At 42.3% G+C, this 21665-nt stretch overlaps 1 protein-coding gene across 1 annotated transcript in view; it reads right to left on the reverse strand.

The window, feature by feature from the left end:
• The window catches only part of EPM2A (EPM2A glucan phosphatase, laforin), a 45543-nt gene extending 26517 nt beyond the window's left edge, over positions 1-19026 (reverse strand). Inside the window, exon 1 of the mRNA XM_080616523.1 lies at positions 15546-19026. Within this exon, the coding sequence (XP_080472649.1) occupies positions 15546-15807 (262 nt within the window). The 5' untranslated portion in view covers positions 15808-19026. The remainder of the gene's footprint in view (positions 1-15545) is intronic.
• Between the last annotated feature and the right edge of the window lie 2639 nt (positions 19027-21665).

Raw genomic sequence — 21665 nt, forward strand, 5'->3', positions numbered from 1 at the left:
CTTCCTTCCTCAAGGTACTAGTCAGTCCTACAAGACAACAAAGCCTCACTCTTTTGTTTTCATGATCTCAACTGCACCAGTACATAATTCCTACTTTCCCATTTACAACTGGGGCTGCTTGAGGTGCTTGTACTTCTATCATTTGGCACTTTTACTCTCCGTTCTCCTTCTCCAGCTTTAATTCTTGGCTTTTTTTTTTTTTTTCCCCTTCCTTCTCTATCATCTGCCTTCTTAAATGGCAGAAAACTCTTGGCTTTGTAACCTTTTCACCTTCACCACCATTCATTCCTTACCCAGCCTACAACACCCCATAAAAGCGGGGCCAAGAGTAAATTACCAAGAGATGCTTGTTTGATTTGTTCCCTCAAACAGGTTTTGTCAAATCTCATTCTGAAAAGCTTCCTTCTCTAATTGTCATTTATAAATTGGTATTTATGTTGATTACTCTGTATCACTCAACCTCACCTTGCCACTGTGGCCTAAATTCAAACAGGAATCTCAAAAAGTTAAGTTTCTGTTTTGCCTGTGATACTCAGGTAAAGATTAACTACTTGCATTCCTAACATTTTTAATGAGAATTGCATAGCTTTTCACTACTCCTTATGTTATATACTGATCTATAAATTAACAACCCTCTTACTGAAATGTCTGTGCAACAGAATGTATATGAATATACATTCAACATACAGATATATATGCTGTGTATATATATTTTGTATAGACATTTACTTGTTGAATATATATAGTTAAATATATACTCAACAAATACAACATTATAATTTCAGACAGGAAGGCGAGAGTGCTACCATCTGAAAGAAATACTAATTTAGAGAACAGTATGATCACACTGAACTGTGTTCAGGAAGCCAAATTCTCTATTCCCCTTGCAAGAGTTATGAAAGAAGGCAATTACCACAAATGATCAAGATCTCACTACCCAGGTATCATCCAAATGATACATAGGTGCTTCTCTACACAGCATGTTTCACAACACACATTTAACAAATAAGTTTTAAAAACGGAGGAAATTGTTGTATCAGTTCATATCAGGCTTCTGCTAGCACAGTTTGTCACAGGAAAACCATAATATTTTGGACTCCATAACACAATGCAAGAAAACAGTTTCATAAGTATAGCCAGGTGACATGTTTGGAGGAGTAATGTAGAATTCATCAATAATTTCGAGCTGCTACAAAAGAGCTAAAGACTGCATTCTTTCACCTTCCAGAACCATTTAATATAAAAATAAAAGCCACCCAATGAAACCAGCTTTCATTCAGGGTAACTAATCATAAACCATGTTTCAAATAGAAAACAATCAGCATCACTTACATGTTCTGTTATATATCTGCAGAATGTATACAGCTAGGAAAATGGGCACAGCCCAGCTGATGAGCAGAAATCATTAGCTGGTCTGCCCCTACCTTTTTTAAACTTTACTCTCCAGTTTCCTCTGTCTGAAGCAAGACACGGTCAACCTCATGGTATGATGTACATCCAGGCAAGATATGCTTTAATCTCATCTTAGCCCCTTTAGCTCTGCTGATGGAGTAGACTCCTTACATCTCATCTGTGGTAAAGTTATGTGACTCCGTCAGACTTGACTGAGAACAGTCAGCCCAAGACTTCTCGCAAGCCCTGGAAGAGCTCCTGCCAAAAGCAAAATAGCTTTCAGAGGCAGGACAAAAATCTGGCACACAAAGTGAAACATTTACTCTCCCCTCCATCACCATAATAGGCCATGCAAAAATCTTGCTGGATTTGGATCCCGGGAGCATGGGGACTTTCCCATGCCTAGGACAGCAAGCTTGAGGCAGTGACCAGCAGCACCACAGTCCAAAGACCACCACTTCCTTGCTCTCTCTCTAGTCCAGGGTTGTTGATGTGGTTGTTTATTTTGGGAGGAAACGAGTGTGTGATTGTCGTGGTTTAAGCCCAGGCTGTAAATCAGAACCATACAGTCCACTTCCCCCCCCACCTTTCTTCCCTCTGCTTCTGGAGGGACGGGGAGGAGAATCGAAAGAATGCAGCTCCCACGGGTTGAGATAAGAACAGTTTAATAACTAAGGTATAACACAAATCACTACTGCTACCACTAATAGTAATAATGATAAAGGAAATAACAAGGAAGAGAATACAACCGCTCACCAACTGGTACCTCACCCCCACCCTGCCATGATCCAGCCCTTCCGGGAACTCTCAGTTCTACATCTTGCGCATGACGTGCTATGGTATGGAATACCTCTTTGGCTAGTTTGGGTCAGGTGTCCTGTCCCTGCTTCCTCCTGGCTTCTCCTCCTCCCTGGCAGAGCATGAGACTCACAAAGTCCTTGGTCAGGGTAAACATTCTGACCAGCAACTGAAAACATCGGCTTTATCAATATTTTTCCCAGGCCAAAAGTCAAAACCACAGCACTGCACCAGCAGAAAAAAAATGACTGCTACTGCTAAACCAGGACAGTATCCACCCCTTATTCCATACCATTCACGTCATGCTCAGATCCCACATTTTCAATATACCATCTCTTGTAACAGTCTTTCAGAGCAGGAGAGGCCCATTGCAAAGTCCACCCCTCGATCATGAGTCCATCTCTATGTTGCATCTCTGCCCTGATGGCCTGAAGTGTCATGGGCCCATCAGGTTCAAAATAATTCACCCTCCCCTGCAGCAGTCTCTGCAACTTGTCGTCGGGGACTCCACACAGCTGCCTTCCATCTCCGACGCTTCCAAAGCACTGGAGGGGCCCAGTGGATTAGATACTCGCCCATACTGTCCCACACACCATGACACTCATGACTGTCCAGCCTTGGGGAAAACCTCTCGGTCCCCTTGTATTGTCTAAACCCAGACAAGACCCAAACCTGACTCTGCTTAACTCTCGGGATCAGACAAAATGGTCGTGGGTAGAACACACTCTGTGTGTGTGCCAACATGGTGATCCCCATCACAATCAGCAGGCAGGTCCCAAGGGTACCCAAAGGCCATTCAAAACCTTCAAAACTCTCAAATGATGCTGCTGTACTTGTCACTGGGGCTGGTGTAGCTGTTGTGCTTGAAGGCTCTCTCACCACCAGCTTCTCTTTTTCCGAGTCCAGATCTTCCTCCTCTGCCTTGCTGGAAAGCGCTGCGGGGTCTCCTGCATCCTCCTGGGGCTCAGGCTCGCGGGGCTCGGCAGACGTCTGCTGGGGAATGCTCTCGGCCGCCGCGGGGCTGGGCTCGGCTGTGGGGCTCGGCTCCTCCGCCGCCTCCTCCCGCTGCTCCGCGGCCGCCTCCTTCCCCTCCTCGGCAGTCGCCTCCTTCCCAGCCTCCGGCCCCGCTCCCGCCGCCGCTTGGTCCCCGGGGCCGCTCTCCCGGGCTGCTTCGGCCGCCGCCGGCTCCCGGGGCCGCTCCCCCTCAGCTCCCCGCAGCCTCACACAGACGGAGGCGAGGATGAGGGCCAGGACGGTGAAGAGCAGCAGGACGGCCAGGTACAAGTCCACAGCCACGTCCATCCCGCCCTGCTGCCGGAGCCCCCCCGTATCGCAAGCCATTACCAGAAAGTACAATGAAACAAGAACCTTAGCCCAAGGCCCACACTTGATAAACACTAACACAGCAAATACCGGCTCCAAGCAAGCTACGACATACAGAAACTGTGACATCAAAACGAACAACTTTGAGAGCCCATAAATCAGCATTGTGCCTCAGTCAGATCTGTTATTATCTCAACCCTTCCTGCCCCACGTTGGGCGCCAAAAAAGAAATGTCGTGGTTTAAGCCCAGGCTGTAAATCAGAACCATACAGTCCACTTCCCCCCCCACCTTTCTTCCCTCTGCTTCTGGAGGGACGGGGAGGAGAATCGAAAGAATGCAGCTCCCACGGGTTGAGATAAGAACAGTTTAATAACTAAGGTATAACACAAATCACTACTGCTACCACTAATAGTAATAATGATAAAGGAAATAACAAGGAAGAGAATACAACCGCTCACCAACTGGTACCTCACCCCCACCCTGCCATGATCCAGCCCTTCCGGGAACTCTCAGTTCTACATCTTGCGCATGACGTGCTATGGTATGGAATACCTCTTTGGCTAGTTTGGGTCAGGTGTCCTGTCCCTGCTTCCTCCTGGCTTCTCCTCCTCCCTGGCAGAGCATGAGACTCACAAAGTCCTTGGTCAGGGTAAACATTCTGACCAGCAACTGAAAACATCGGCTTTATCAATATTTTTCCCAGGCCAAAAGTCAAAACCACAGCACTGCACCAGCAGAAAAAAAATGACTGCTACTGCTAAACCAGGACAGTGATGAAGGCAGTGGGACCAAGCTCAGCAGAATCTGACTCTTCTCAGTGCTTCATAAATGTGTGGCTGCCCTTTCTTATTTCTTACCTTCCGCTTAGGCACCAGAGATAAAAGCAGCCAGTGCAGACAGAAGTGACATGAGACTGCCTGTATGCAGAGTCCAGATATGCCTGCTCATACCTGAAGCCGCTCATATCCACACCAATTCCCAACTCCCAAACGTACCTAAACGTACACAAGTCCATGGGACCTGATGAAATCCATCCGCGGGTCCTGAAGGAGCTGGCAAATGAAGTTGCTAAGCCACTGGCCATCATATTTGAAAAATCATGGCAGTCAGGTGAAGTTCCCGACGACTGGAAAAAGGGAAATATAACCCCCATTTTTAAGAAGGGAAAAATGGATGACCCGGGGAATTACAGACCAGTCAGTCTCACCTCTGTGCCTGGCAAAATCTTGGAGCAGATTCTCCTGGAAGGCATGCTAAGGCACATGAAAAACAAGGAGGTGCTTAGTGACAGCCAGCATGGCTTCACTAAGGGGAAATCCTGCCTGACCAATTTGGTGGCCTTCTATGATGGGGCTACGGAACTGATGGACAGGGGCAGAGCAGCTGATGTCATCTACCTGGACTTGTGCAAAGCGGTCGACACTGTCCCACATGACATCCTTATCTCTAAATTGGAGAGACATCAATTTGATGGGTGGACCACTCGGTGGATAAAGAACTGGCTGAATGGTCACAAGCAAAGAGTTGTGGTCAATGGCTCGATGTCCGGCTGGAGACCAATAACGAGTGGTGTTCCTCAGGGATCAGTGTTGGGATCGGTCTTGTTCAACATCTTTGTTGGTGACATGGACAGTGGGATTGAGTGCGCCCTCAGCAAGTCTGCTGATGACACAAAGCTGTGTGGTTCGGTTGATACGCCGGAGGGAAGGGATGCCATCCAGAGGGACCTTGACACGCTTGTAAGGTGGGCTGATGCCAACCTGATGAAGTTTAACCACGCCAAGTGCAAGGTCCTACACCTGGGTCGGAGCAATCCCAGGCACAGCTACAGGTTGGGCAGAGAAGAGATTCAGAGAAGCCCTGCGGAGAAGGACTTGGGGGTGTTGGTTGATGAGAAAATGAACATGAGCTGGCTTCAGTGTGCGCTCGCAGCCCAGAAAGCCAACCGTATCCTGAGCTGCATCAAGAGGAGTGTGACCAGCAGGTCGAAGGAGGTGATCCTGCCCCTCTACTCTGCTCTCCTGAGACCTCACTTGGAGTATTGTGTGCAGTTCTGGTGTCCTCAACATAAAAAGGACATGGAACTGTTGGAACAAGTCCAGAGGAGGGCCACGAGGATGATCAGGGGACTGGAGCACCTCCCGTATGAAGATAGGCTGAGAAAGTTGGGGCTGTTCAGCCTGGAGAAGAGAAGGCTGCGTGGAGACCTCGTAGCAGCCTTCCAGTATCTGAAGGGGGCCTACAAGGATGCTGGGGAGGGACTATTCATCAGGGACTGTAGTGACAGGACAAGGGGTAACGCGTTCAAACTTAAACAGGGGAAGTTTAGATTGGATATAAGGAAGAAATTCTTTACTGTTAGGGTAGTGAGGCACTGGAATGTGTTGCCCAAGGAGGCTGTGAATGCTCCATCCTTGGCGGTGTTCAAGGCCAGGCTGGATGAGGCCTTGGGTGGCACAGTTTAGTGGGAGGTGTCCCTGCCCATGGCAGGGAGGTTGGAACTGGATAATCTTAAGGTCCTTTCCAATCCTAACTATTCTATGATTCTATGATTCTAACTCCACTTAAAGTTTACATTTGTCGTACTCAAAAAATCCCCCTTATCTGCTTTATCTGGAAAGGCACTGCACCTATGGATTTTCTAAGTGACTTTGCTAAGAAGTCAGACACAGAAGCCCTTCCTCACAGAAACCATGCTCATCTTTATTGCTCACTTCTCAAATGCACAAAGTGTTTCCTAAAGTATGTTACCAAAACTAAAGACCTAGCGCTGAAGTTTAGTTTCTGCACCTGAAGCTTGGAAACGGCCCCACCTACAAGCTGGGAAGGCTATCCTGACTGTGCCAGGAAACCACATTTGCCATGGTGCCTCCACACCACTGTCTGGCATAGCGCAAACAGAGAAGGTGCAGGGTATAATTTGCTGCAATTCAACATGCTTCCAGGACCACAAATGCACATCACATCTTAACCAACAACAAAGCGTGCACCGCTGGCAGTCCCAGGCACATTACACTCATGCAGAGATTGAACGGCTGGAGGGATTCGCATCCCTTTTACAAGTTGGGTGCTTTAGATTTCATTAGGAGGGCAAGAGCTTGAAACAGAGAGTGCTGAATGTGAGGATGTACTGCAGAATCCCTGAGGGAGCTGCAAGGCAAATTCTCACCCAAACGAACCCTTTGAAGCATAAATTCTTAATGTAAATATATCTGTCCCCTTACACTGAATACTGTCCCCAACCTTACCCAAACCTTTTACAAAGACTTCAAGAAACTCTGAATAAACCCTCCATGACTCTACCACTCTCCAGAGCAGAAATTCATCACAACTCCCATTTAAACACTTTGCTCAGGCACAGCATCTGTGCACCTCCTCACCTGCATCTTGTGAGACAGGAAGATCTCCTGTCTCAGAACTCACATGCTGCTCACAGCACATACCACAAGACCACTGGGTAGGCATCCAGGCACTTCTAATATGAAATAAACAACTATTTGCATGATTAGCTTGGGGGTTTTTTTTAGTAGTCAAGAAATCATTGTGCAACCTCAAAGATTTGGAGGAATTTCAACAGCATTTCAACTTTCCTCTTTCCTAGTAAAGAAAATCAAATGTTTTCCACCCACCTGTTCACCTTTGCAGAAATGAAAACAAGCACAAATGCCCTTTGAGAAAGGGCAATACACAACAGGAAATACAAGTTTTTACAGTTCAAGACACTTCTAAATCAGTATTTTTTCCTCATCTTGTTTTTATTCATATCATTCCAAGTAGCAAAACATTGGTTTAATTATTTTGGGGACACAAATACACAATCATTTAAAAACATGTAAAATTCAAAGATAAAAAAGGGTAAGTTAAATATCTGAACAGTACTAATTCTCTTGTTGATTGATCATGTCGACTTTCCTAAGTAAAGAACAGAAAGAATTCATAAGTGTTTGTCAAAAGATACAGGTCCTAGTTTAATCGATAGGGTATCACCTTTTTCCTTCAATAAAGCCCAGAATGATTTTATTTAAATTCTATCTTTGTGACTCTCCACAGCAAAAATGCTTATCTAAAAGAGAAACACAAAAGTAAGTTTCTAGGTATTAAAATATAAAGTTTCTCGTTGCTTTTCAACCCACTTGTTGATGGAGTTCAAAGTAACCAAGCAGCCCCACTTGCAGCTCAAGCTTCACAGAGGGTTCTTTCAAAACCTGCATGACTGCACGTATGGCTCCTGCTTTAATGCATATGAATAATGATCAAAGTGGCATAAGAAGGAATCTGGTTGTACAAACAACCAAAAAAAAGATTAAAATCAAAGATCACCACATAACTGATACATGGCACAGGCAAAAGACAGGGACGAAAACAAAACAGAAGAAAAACATGAAGATACAGTAAGAAAGAAAAAGATGTCCAAAGACCAAGGACTAGAAGAAAGATAAGCAGGGACCAAAAGAGGCTCTTCTGAAATTTGATCAAATCACAGTTACAGAATGCAAAGAAAAACCTTCACTTAGTATTTTATTACAGCTCTACTGCAGTGATGAAAAAGTATAATCCAGCATTCTGCCAACAGCACAGACTCATCTTGACAGAGAGGACAGCTGCACACAGATTGCATAGAAGACTCAGTGGTGAAATTATCAGCTTAATCTTAAAGACAATGAGCAAAATCTGGGTCAATGAAATTTCTCAGCACCATTGAGTGTGAACGAAAAAATGAATGAAAAAATAACTAAGACTGCCTCTTTCACTGTCTCCTTTGCAGAGAGTGCACTAGTACACTGCTCAGTCACAGCTTGCTCAGCCACTGGCTGGTTGCATACCTTGCTGGAAGTTTTAATATTTGTCTGTTTTCTACTGTGTGAGGGAAGGTATATAGAAACTCCAGGGCACAGCAACAGCCACAGAGCTGATGTGTATCTTATCCCTGCCTTAAGCAGACCCTAAACCACAGGTGTACAACTTCCAAACCTCCAAACGCCAGGAAGGCCAGCATGTTTCACAGTTCACTGCTACCTTCGAAAAACCAGGTGGCTACTTAAATAACCTTGTATATGTACATTAGCTTCAATGGCAACTAAGAAACCCAAACAGCACGTATCCAGGCAATTTTCAGATCACTTATTTACAAATCAGTAAGAGGAAAAATTTACAATACTTGTCATTCATTTTGCAGCAGACTTTATATGACAAGTAAAATTTTTAAATATGCCTAAATATTATACATAATTACATTTGCAGTATTAAACAAGGTCCTTTAACGAGGTAAACGAACAGCTTGAGTTCATGCTTAGAAATTCCCCTGGAGGTGTTTAGTAACATCATAAGCACTATCAACACTCTGGGGGCAGAGGAAAGGGGAGAGCTCAAGGAATAGAAGATTTTTAAAAAAAAAAAAAAAAGTAATAGAACAGGAACTAAAGGAAACACGTGGAAAAAAAATCTCAGAAATGAAGGATTTAAAAGAGTAAGTATTTGCTAGCTTACGTATCTTTCATACCAACATTACAGTGAAGAATATCCTCAAGTCCTATTTTGGACACAGCTCGGTTACCTGAATGTGCTATTGCATGGTGTCATTATCAGACATTAATTGAGATTCCTTCACTATACTCAAAATATTAAAATTCACTTAACCTTTACACCAGCTTCTGTCACAGAAGTCTCCCTGCTGCCTAACTGTCTTTATGAAATTCAGTCTCTGAGGTCTTGAAATGGGACCTGTCTCAATCCCACAAAGGCCAAATTGCTGCTGATTGTTAAAAAAAAAGAAGTAGGGGAGGCTGGATTCCCCTCACTGGAACTGAGTGAGGCCAGATATTTTAGCAGCGTGAGTCTGCCACAGGCTCTTAGACTGGAGTCCCACTTCCCAAAGTCTCAGCAAAGCCCCTGAATAATTGCCCTTTGTTTTTACACCTCAGATAAATAGCGCCAAATAACACATCTGAATTCTGTATGCCATGTACTAACCCTTACCTGCATGCTTAATAAAAGCGTACTTATTTTGCTTTTTAATGCTACTTTTCCTGCTGTTAATAAACCATCTTCCCATTAGATTCTGGCACAGTAAGTGAAATTACTGTATTACTTAAATACCTAATATTGTTATAAGACAAAATCGTTAATTCGCAGCACCTAATTCACTAACTCCTCCTTCATGACTGGTTTGATTTTCAGAAATGTTTCCTTGCATTCGCCAGCCCAAAAGAGATCTCCAAAAAGCAGAAGACGAGTCGCATCATACACTGCATGTTTATTTTCTGCCAGACTTAAAGCAGACTTTTTCAACTTCTCATTTGGTAGGGCTGATATATATAACCAAGGAAACAAGTTTTTTTGTTTGTACGAAAATCCAGGCTGAATTCAAGATTTTTAGTCTATTAGTCTACTCCTAAGAGAATTCTTTTTATGGATTTTCAAAAGTATGCCAGAATTATAACTAAATTGCTTACAAGAAAGCCCTCCTCAGTGCTTAATGCTGTTAATCAAGGCCTTTTTTCCATTTTTGGCTTTTTTTTTTTTTTAAAGCAGAGATGAGAAAATAAGAATTCCTCTCTCTAGGTCTGCTTAGACACAGGTGTTTCTGAGTGGGAGCTGCTACTGTACTAACACTTTTTAAGCAAATGCCCAATCTAATTATGTAGATTAAGACAGAGAAAAGCAATTAAAGGGAATTCAGTTCATGTAAAAGTGTAAAAAAAACCCAAACCCAACAGACAGACAGAAGAAAGAGGTTCTTCTCAGAGAGATGGTAGAAAATAATAACAAAGGAAACAGATGATAGAAAAATGCCTGATAGCAACAAAATGTTTAATGTAATACAGTCTTCCTAACTGCTTTGAAACAGTCTATGGCATTGTACTGTCTATTACTGTTACTTTCTACCATACCAGAAAAGACCTGAGCTACAGGCAGGAAACAAGCTACATCAAAATAGTAACCATCACAAAAATCTTAACCAACATATTATCCCAGTTACTTTACTTATAATTTCTTAGTGCTTCTCACCCTTGAAAATAAACTCTCAACCCATACTGCATGCTGCTGGCACTTGGAAGTGAGGGCAGGGAGTGAAGTGGGGGATGGGAACAATGGTAAATTAAATCTTTGAATAAATAACACATTTCTTTTAACCTTACCATTATAACGACAAGTGCTCTAATTAGGTTCTCACAGCAGTCAGAGCAGGCCTCCTATTATCTTTGTGGGTAGGAAACGACACATACGCACATGCATTCCTCTGGATTTGGTAGGTATCCTTATTTTTATTTTTCTAATTTTGCAGTTTCATAGGCAACTCTCTTGCTTTATTGATCTTCAGTAGTCTGCTCAGTATAAACTGGTTGATGTCGACACACAGAAAGGAAGTAATGAAAAACTTGCTCCCAATTAATTATACTATAATCCACAATAAGTATATGTCTTGAGGGGCTTGAAGGACAAAACATCAGGACCTACTGCACTTCGTAAACAAAAGTTTCTATCTACTCATTAGACATATTGGGTAGTAAATTTCAAAGTAATCCACTTTTACGCACAAAGTTTCCTCACTCACAAAGTGTTAAACATCTAGTATTGTCCACAAAGCAACAGCCTTGCATGGATAAGATGGATATTACGCACAATTATTCAGCTATCAACACCCAGTTGTGCTTTATGTTCCTTCCTAGTCACTACCTACTTCGGAAAAAGACTGGGATGGGGGAAGCAATTTTTGCATTATTTTCAAAAGCAGAGCAGATTACACTGGATACTGATGAAACGCAGAAGTAGCTGCAAAATCCTAGGCACTCACTGGCTATCGGCAGGTAAAACGGCGACACCCAGTGGGAACAACACTACATAAAATACCTGCATTAACAGAGGTATGAAGAAATGTTATCTGCTTCAGGTTCTTTTCTCCATTTTTTTAATAATAGAACTGCTACCTAATTTGAGTATCTGTACATTAGCTTTGAGAAACAAAGAGAGATGTATCTCAGTTACAGAAAAATAATGTTGCATCCAACTGTACTTCTCCAAAACAGCCTTAAAGGGTTTTTACTTTTTGCTAATGGCTTAGCCATAGATAATTTTTTATTCTGTTACAATCTCACCATTGTATTAACTTCCCATACAGCTTTCAAAGAATTATACACATTTAGTTTCACATTGAGGCCAAGAAACAAGATTGATTTCAGTTTCAACACACTGCCACTTCAAAAATGAAATATTTTACTATCACAGATGTTTTCAGCCAATCAAGTGCTCAACCCTTGAAAGCCATGATCAGATTTTACTTCTGATATTTTCACTAATTACAGTATCATTAAAAGCTCTGTTACTCCATAAATGTACAAGTCTTTTGAACTACCATCATAAGTGTTTGTTGTCCAACAGACAGCTTAAAATGTAACGAATGAGCTCAGAGAAGCATGAACTGCAGATGTGGGAAAGCCAAGATACCAAGCCACAGGCTGCGTAACCTAGCTGTTTCTAAACTGAACTGTGTTGTACTGTTTGTTTTGGGCCCCCAAGAACCCAACAGCAGGTCAGTGTAAACAAAACACCTTTTTTCTCCTTCCCCCACCCAAAACTAGAGATGGGTCTTTTGGAATGCATAAGGCTCTGCTCACCTGTACAAACTACTACAAGGTAGGCTGCCCATGTTTTTCATCTTTAACTGGCAATACGGCATCTGTCTAGCTTCAAGAAAGCACCAACTGCATCAAACTACGTTATGTGAAAGTGGATCAATATTTTAGAATATCAGCTTGTTTTTATATATATATAAATATATATATATATATATATATTTTACCCCTTCACAAAACATAAGGTGTCAACAGACTCTACTCCAGCATCTCAAAATACAGTTTGTGGCATAGCCTTAGTAACTCTCCTGTTCTTTTATGGAGCATGTATCTTGTATAGTACTTGCAGTTTATTTAGACTAGACTAAAGGGGATTAAAGGCACTGACAAGCATTCAAACAAACTCACAAAAACAAATTTAAACATAAGTTTCATCTTGTGTTTATTAGGTTTGACAGTAAGAACAATATACCTTCACTTTCCATGCTGGAAGGGAGAAATAAACCAGTTCTGAAGAATCTAGATCAAAAACAAAGCACACAGAAAGATACATGGGATGTAGCTAGAGGGAAAAAAAAAACAAAACACACAACAAAACAAAACAACACACACCAAAACCAGGGTATATACATTCATTTATTTTTTCTAATGGGCAAGCCTATTCCTGGATTCTGAAGTTCAACATAACCTGTTTTTCCATAGATACTGTAGCAGTTGAAAACCCTCCTGGGTAACAGGCCTTTCAGCTTAACTCTCAGCAGGTAAGCAAAGCACCAAACCCGAAGAAACATCACTTGGGCCAGAGCCCATACAGAAATTGTGTGATTTGAGCCAGAAGAGCCCAATGGCTGTAAGTGACAGGCTCTGGACGAAGACTGGCACTGTCACCTGGGGCAGCAGAGTAAGTACGTGACCCTTCAGAAGGACAAGAGTTTTCTCTCCCACCTCCTCCTCCTATAGAACTAGATCCCTCCAGACACAAGCAACAAAGCCCTCCCACAGGCCAAGCCTCACCTGAAGGCTCCTACCAAACCACCTGACAGAACCCAAAAGCCACACAACACTGACCCATGACTTTGACTCTTCTAGAGCACAGAAACAAATACCTTCACTTCATCTTTCAGTTTCCCCACTGCACATGAACGGCTCTAAGGACAAACTAAATTTATATGCAAAACACCTGATGCAACATGCACTGTAGTATTATAAAAATTATATGCATTAGTAGTGGAATTCTCACACAAGGCATACTAATAAAAAACTTGGGGAGTAATTTTCTTAAACATGGCACATTATTTCACATCCATATAAGTAAACACCTGATATCCATAACTGGACAGGAGTTTCTCTGGTTGCAGATGAATGCCTCAACTCATAAACTTAGAGCAAGTATCATTCTGCACTTTCCTCTATCCCTCACAACCATGTCTTCAAAACTGCAGATGTTCCATAACTGCTATACGTCTCCCAAAGCACATCTTAATCCTAAACACACAGGATACTAAAAAGTCAAAGCAGAGCATTTGTGTATCACCAAAATGTTTTCTTATTTTAGAAAGGGCAACTGCCTTTGCAAACTGTGAGTTTTTCAAGAACAAACAGATGACAGCCAAAACTTTTATTGATCTACAGCTGAAAAAATAATTTTTAAAAAATCATTAAAATAACATAAGAAAAGGACTGCAAGATATTGCTTAACTGTTGCACAGAAAAACATTCTTATGCTCCCGTCATATAATACATGAAGAACAACAAATTTCACTGTTTTTTTTCCTGTAAATAACAACTTAGAAAACAATAGTTGATATGAATGCCTAAAAACCACTTCTGCATTTGAATGATACACCCATTTGTGTTCCATCATTGTAGCTAAGTAAGCTCAAACTGCTAAGCATTCACCATGGCAAGAACAAAATTCCACACAGGTTAATCTTAAAGCTGCAGCAGTAGGACTACTGCCAAAACAGAGTATATTTATTATTCAGACCGCATTTACAAAACGCAGTCACAGGTATGGACAATACCTTGAGGTATCATTGCTTCCAAACTATACAGTAACCATCACCTTACAATTGCAGATTCCCTACAGACTGGAACACTCTATTATTAATTCTATACTCTGAATGGTGAGGACCTCTTTTATATACCAGTATCATTGGCATGTTATGTACAACAGCACCTTCAAAAGAGACCCAATTCTGCTTCCTTGGAAAGATGTAAAGATTTCTATTCCATAAAGTCACTTTTCCTGCATTTCTGCAAAAGAAAAACATGGTTTAAACAGGCAGAGTACGCTATTTATTTTAGCTGCAAAATAAAATAGTTACTAATGCATGGTGTAAACAGTACTTCATGATGTAAACCTCTGTGAATGCACTATTAGCACAGTCTTTTATTAGTATAGAGAAGAAAAAACAAATGGAACAGTTAAGATGACATGCATGTTTTAGTCTATGCAACAGAATGGCACTTTAAAAGTGTGACATATATTCCTAAGAAACAGCTGAAGAGCAACTGCTCTACAATGTTTTATTTTTGTATATGGATTATAAAACTATTTTGTAAGTTAAAAAAAAACCCACTCACAAATTACCTAGTCATCTGTCTTCCTTTCACTGAGTTAGATCCATTCCTGTGACAAGAGGTATATTTAGCGCTTTATTTGACTTAGCATTCAGTTGTATGCATGTTCTCTTTTATTTATCGTACTTAAATACACCTGACTAAAGCTACTCAACATTTGACAACACGGGAGAAAATCTCCGTGGAAGTACTACTGAAACAGCACAAAGGCTCGAACTTCTCCTTTTTTTTTTTTTTGTTTTTTGTTTTAATCAATTCCAATAGCAAAATTAACCAGCCCAAAAATGCCACCAGCACATTTCAGCTTACTGAAATAAAGTTACACCTTAATGTATTAAGTAGGCTCTTCTGACATCTTTACTTGTGGGAAAACAAAGAGGAAAAAGAACCAAAACTTCATCATGACAACGGGTGCCTAAAGTAACGAAAAGATAATGAAACCGTTTCCAAGACCTTTTACTAACCTAGAACAGCAGCTGCCTTCCACATTCACTCTCCCGCATCATATCGTTAAAAACGGTTTTATTAGCGACACGATAGGCTAGGAGGTTCTACCTGCAAGCAGGCTTTAGGCCACCCACTGTACAGGAGGAGGCCGTCTCCTTCGACAGCCGGAGGCACAGAGTACGGCCTGCTTGCCCGTGACAAGCAGGCCCCTGAGCGATGCTCCTGGACGCCGGGCACGAGGCGGCGCTGCTGAAGCCTACCGCCCAGCTCTGAGGCCCATCCCGCCCTACGACGTGAAGGTAACGACCAAGCGCCACCGCCTCAGCCTGCCAGGCCAAACCCCTCCCCTGGGCGGGACAAAGGCGGTGGCACCGCTCAGCCACCGGGGCCCGCAAACACTTTCTCGCGTCCCGAGTGCGCGTGTTTACCTTCCCAGATGAGGTGTCCGCCCTGCCGCCGCAGGAACTTGTACCAGAAGGGGTCAGAAGAGTCCTGGTCCGGCAGCATCACCTCTGCCAGCCACAGCGCGGGCTCCTGGCCGGCCAGCGGGGCGGTCGGCCGCGCCGGCTTCATGGGCACGGCGCGCTGCGGATCCCAGTGTCCCAGCTCCGGCCGGGAGCCGGCCACCAGGAGCACGCCTCCACCCTCCGTCATCCGCGCCGGCAGCACCACACCAAAACGAAAGAGCATGGCGGGCAGCGGCCTCCGTCTGACCGGAGCCTCTTCCGTTGGGGCGCGCCGCCGCTAGGGGGTCGTGTCGGGCCCGCACTTCCGGCCGGATCCGGAGCGCCGGTTGTTGGGGCAGGCGGCGGTGGTGGTGGGGCTGGGCTGAGGTTCGTATCGTTTTGTCGTTCAGGGGTTTTCGTGTGTGCGCGCAAGTAGCAGAGGGGACTTCCCTCCCAGAACACTTTTGGCAGTTACACCGATACCCACCCCGGATAGGGTCCTAAAGTTGGGACTGGAGTGGAAGATTACCTTTGCGAGTACACACTGGGATTCCAGGTTGCAAGTGGCTGCACGTTATGTATACGGGCTTTTGCATGTGTTACCGCTTCGTTAAATGAACCTACTGCAGTTACTCTAGGGAGCCCAGACTTAATTTAGCACAGCAAATGTCATTAAATAACCACCATATGTGCAGCGTTACAAACAAGGTTTAGCCTCAACGCTTGGGTATGCAGGATGTTTGTATCTTCTCGGCAGGCGGGGAAGCCAATTGTGAGATCGGAAACGTGAAATGTTGGGAAGGTTAGAAAGCTTTTTAAAGAATTCTTTAACTCCCAAGTACTCTGTTTTGCCTTTCTGTCTGTAATTTGGCAGCTGCTACTTGCAGCAATATTAAGGGCTTGCAAAGAATGACTGAGAAAGAGGATGCAATCCAGCCATTGATAGGTCCATTGTGCGAATACACCCATTTCACGAACTTCTTAAGGGCAGAAACAGAGGAGTGGTAACTTCAGGTCAAGTTGTGTGAACAGGATGAAGGCCTTTCAAAGAGTCAAAAGGAATCCTGCCTCAAATGACGCCTGCTTGTTTCCTGCATTCAGGGGCAATGACACACTGAAGTGTATGTACTGCCAAATTTATTTCTAAGAGTGCTTTAGCTCATTTTCAGTGACCCTCGTTGAACTTGTGTGAGCGACACACCACTGCTTGTTCAGACATCACCAAAGCTAAGGGAATTCTGGCTGTGCTCCATGCATTTCTGCTAGTACCAGCCCTCACTGTAGCACTGCTGTCTTTGTGGAACAGAACATTACATTTTTGTCTTCCCTTTTCCATAACGTGACAGTTGAGTTACAGATAACCTGTTTAGAATTGTCTTTCTACCACTTTACCATACACCTTAATTTTAGTGTTATGGGTAATACAGAATGTAACTACAAACTATGGGGTTTTATCCCACAGTTCAAGCTTGCCAGTAGCAATAAAAGCACCCCAGTATATTGTGTCTAGATAAAACCATATGCTTCTGTTCATTCCAGTCACAGTCTCAGCTAAGAAACTTTAGGATCCAATAATACATCTGATTGATAGTTTAGTTCCTGGCTGTTGCTAAGCCTCAATGTAAAATAAAACCAGCAACCTATGTACCTTTAGTCAAACCTTAAGTACCAAGTCCTCATCTTAGACCTGTACACAATTTTGAATGATATAAAAAATTGTTCTTTAGACTCTGATGTGCCAAATACTAGCTTTATAAATAATTTGGCCAATTTCTTTTCCAGGTTCTGCCTTAATCCATTTTGTGCCTGCCGACATTGAGTGCTAGGTTACAGTTAAAGATGACAGAAACTGACAAGCTTGACTTCCTGCTCTTTCCTAAAAAAAACCCTAGTTCAGATTAGGGTTAGCATTGAGAGATCAAACAAGAACGGCTGAAAAATTGGATTTAATTCTGGATCCTGCAAAACTGGGATTAAAAACTAGAACTGGATATTAGTTTAGGACTCAGAAGTCCCGTGGCTGTGGGGTAATGGGAATAGAAGAGCAATTTTTATTGATCAAATAGTGGACTGAGAGCTGTAGACAGGATAAAACGGATTATCATTACATCTGAGACTGGTGAGCTGTAATTACCATAAGGTTTGGGCTAGTTTCCTCTGTCGAAGTGACTCCTTATCCTAGTACTGCCAGACCAGTGTTCTGCTCTTCCCCTGCAGTCCTCAACAAAATTCTGAAACCTAAAAGCCTTCCCTAGAATCCAGTCATCTTTTACAGCCACAAAATTAAATACAACCATTTCCTTTTCTAAGTTTTTTCCTCTGTTAAGTCCTGCTTACAACTTGGCAAGCCTTACAGGTCCCATCAAAAAGATCTAGCATAAAGGGGCCCAAACCCCAGTGATCAAGCTGCTTTTTAACTGTTCCAGAAACTACTGTTAACTGTTCAAACTACTGTTAATTGTTCATTCCTGTGGGAAGAAACAAGCTACCATCTTAGTGGTAGGACTGAACTGTAATAATAAACATTGTGCCTTTGTATCCTTGACAGCTGTTTAGGGTCTAGCAGTGTACTTAACCTACAGCATCTTTGGAGTGGAAGCCTCAAATCACCACAAATCTAAGTAAATGATGCACTGATGCTTAGTGCCAGATATATTTTAAAGCCTTCAATTTATTTGCCCTGGTATTTTACCAGCTATTTGGCAATTCTGACTATGTTTCTAACTGACTATGTAGAATCAGACGAGTTAGGGTTGGAAAGGACCTTAAGATCATCTAGTTCCAACTCCCCTGCCATGGGCAGGGACATAGGAGGAATTGTATGAAAAACCAGATTATTTTTCCATAGCATTAGCATCTCTGTAAGAATCAATTGCTTTGTGGGATTTCTCCTGATTCGTACTGAGAGGTTTAGCCTTATGTAATTTCCAGATAATTAGCCTTTATGTCTGGTTTATTATCCAAATTGTGTGCAGGCAGTGAAGATTTCACAGTAGTAATCACTGAGGCTGTGTACCAACTTAACATTAACAGTTACATCTTCACTTTCTGCTTAATTGCTGTAGATAAGAGGGTTCTAAAGAAAACTTTGAATGTACAAAAATCGGAGCTGTGATTATATTTATGTACACATAAAACATGCTTAAAGGCATTTTCTATTACTGTGCGCTAAATTTTTGCAGAATCAGAAATCTAACTTTCTGCATAGGGCCCTACTGAAATGCTAATGGTGAGATCGGCGTTCATACAAATCTCGTTGCTGTGGATGATTGACCAGTCAGGAAAGATATGGTTATGGCTTTCATATGCTACAGGAGTCCCTGTAATACTGTCGTTTCCTGCCATAAAATTGCTCTGGTATTTTTGTAAACTTAAGAGTTTTGAATTATTTGTTACATTCAGGAAACTTGGATAAAATACTGCTGTCTGAAATTACAACAAAAATCCTAATTAAGAAGTTAAACAGTATGCAGGAGTCCACAATTCAGCTTTCCAAGTGGAAAGTCATATTTTTCTTCATAATTTTGTTATTTGGAAAGTGCCTACTAGGTATAGCAATAGCACACAGAACAGCATGAATACAACTAAAACGACCAATGAGCTTAATACTTCCATGCTGGGGTAGCCTATGTCTGTGGAGTACATGTTCTTTACCGATGACAAACCTTCTTACACTGTGGGCCGGTTTGCTGCTTGGCACAGCTTTGTCTGTTGTTGCTGTACGGTGATTTCAAATGATATTTCCAAGTAGGGAAATGTGTAGTGAAGACAGAGTTTGAAAAACAAAACCAAAACACAGATACTGAAAGGATCTGGTTGGAGAAGGGAGGGAGGGAAAGTGGGGGAGTGCCCCTGATTGCCAGTTGTGGGTGATGTTTAGATTAGCTGTGCTCCTTCCTAGACTAGCCTTTCTTCCCTTTTTAGGTAATTTTCTTTCTTACGAAGATACAGACAAAGTGTTACTGCAATTTCCAAATTTTTGTGCTAATTATAGAAGAGAGAAAGGCAGCATACTGTAAAGACTTGCTTGCAAAAAGGAAAAACATTGTATCGTGATAAGCTGATTTAGGTGTATTAGTGATTCAGGCAAAATGTTCATTGCTGAAAAATTTACACAGCCTGTGTTTCTTCAGATTGAACTAAATAAAAAACCAGCTAGTCTAATGCAAATAATTTAAGACCACTGTTTTAAGTGAAAGTTATTATGATGATTAGTAAATCTAATCAGTGATGTGTGGATCCAAACCTTCTAATTCAAGCCTAACTGTCCTTGTGATAATTCAGAGAGGAGTATGAACTAATACTTCCACTGTTTGTTCTAATTGGACAGTACAGCAGCTAAGAAAAAGAAAGCTGAGATTTTATTTTTATAGCGTGAAGACTAAGCAATTTAACAACCTGTTATCAGATAAGCACTGCTGTTCTTACTTTTTAGATTGCGGTGCTGTGTCAGAGCAGTGATAACTGCATGAACTGTTTTAGCTGCTTAGTGCCTGTAGCAGCCTTTTATGCAGACAAAGCTACAGAAGTTCTGACATGACTGACCATTTTAGGAATTGCATTGGAAAATTATAGTGTAACAATAGGTGGGATGCTACAGGAGATTATTTTCACTTTTGCACGGAGTTCTATATAGCTTGTTGCCTTAAAAATAAGTTTGTTATTTTTAGAAGTAACTAGGCAGCATGAGTATGCAATAACATTACAGTAAACATTATGAGAACACATACAGGAATAACTGTTCTGGTAGGTTTCTTTTTCTCAAAACCTAATAAAAACATAAACCTATTTCTCATCCTCCCCAGCCTGAAATGTTTTGGGAGCTGGAGAAAGTCCCAACATATTGAAACAGAGGGCCCTTTCAGTATGCTGTATCAGCCCCAATCAATGTCCAGGTATCAACAAACACCACAGACAAGCCCAGCACACAGCTCCTTCCCTGCTTCAAAGTGACCTACACAGTTCTTAGAAGGGTGCTCCAGGCCAGCCTCACATATCTGTGGAGTGCCTTCATGAGGGTAGTATGTGCCCAAGCAAACTAGAGTTCTGGCAATGTGGCTTTTCTGTCTGGCTCACAGGGACAGAAGAGGGACCAAGGATTTACTCAAGAGGGCTTGCATAAACTCCTATAGGAGAAGAAGGATTCAGTGACTGCAGAGTACCTTGCACTGTGCTGCTTGTGTGAAAAACAGTATGTAACTGTAAATTGTTACAATGCCAACTCATTATACGGTACATTGTTTGAAAACAGCTTTTTACCACCAATGACATATTAAGTTTCCCATTAAAATACCTGCTGGGGAGTGGAGGGGGGGGAAGTGTTTCAGCCCTTTCGAAACAAGACCTAGTGTAAAACCAGACACTTGGCTGTGTGGAATACCAAAAACTTATTCCATTAGTTTGTAGGGTGCAGTCTGACCCAAAATTGATGTGCAACATGACAGGTGAAGTTTTAAGTAGAAGAATGTGCCTTCTTTGTGGAGACTTACATAATCCTTCCACTTTCAAAAACAGATGCACTCAGACCCAAGTAACTGTGCCTCCAGTCTAGTGCACCGTCTGTAATCAAGCACAGTTTCAGTGTTCTTTGGACCCCCACCAAATTCTTGGTTGATACAAAGTTCTAGTATGCTATACTCCTGTCACCACTTTAAGAAAAATATATTCTTTAGTTTTCATTACAGAGACTTTTTCTTGCAAGTGTTTTATGTATGATCAACAATATTTCAGAAATAGTTTATTTCCTTGTATGAATATTTTGCTGTATCACTGTATCAATCCAGTGCATTGTTGCTGCCCCCTCATCTTCTTGGTTTCATGTCTTTACCATTTTTTCAACTGTACCTTTCTTGCTTTTCTTTTAAGAGCTTTAGCAAGCTTCACTGAATTCACTTACCTGACACAAATAATCCTTGCTGAGGAACAAACACTGTTTTCATCCAGCCACAAAGAAACCCCTGAAAACAGGGATTGGAGGCTAGAGCGAGTGTGTAAACAGCCTGCAGCTTAGCAACCTTCCACAGGTCATGGCAACAGCCTGCAGCCAAGAGCCAGAAGATGTGTATGACATACTTTGGAGACTAGATCATAGACAGGGGACTC

The sequence above is a fragment of the Psittacula echo genome (genome assembly GCF_963264785.1).
Source record: "Psittacula echo genome assembly, chromosome: 4".
Classification (NCBI taxonomy): domain Eukaryota; kingdom Metazoa; phylum Chordata; class Aves; order Psittaciformes; family Psittacidae; genus Psittacula; species Psittacula echo.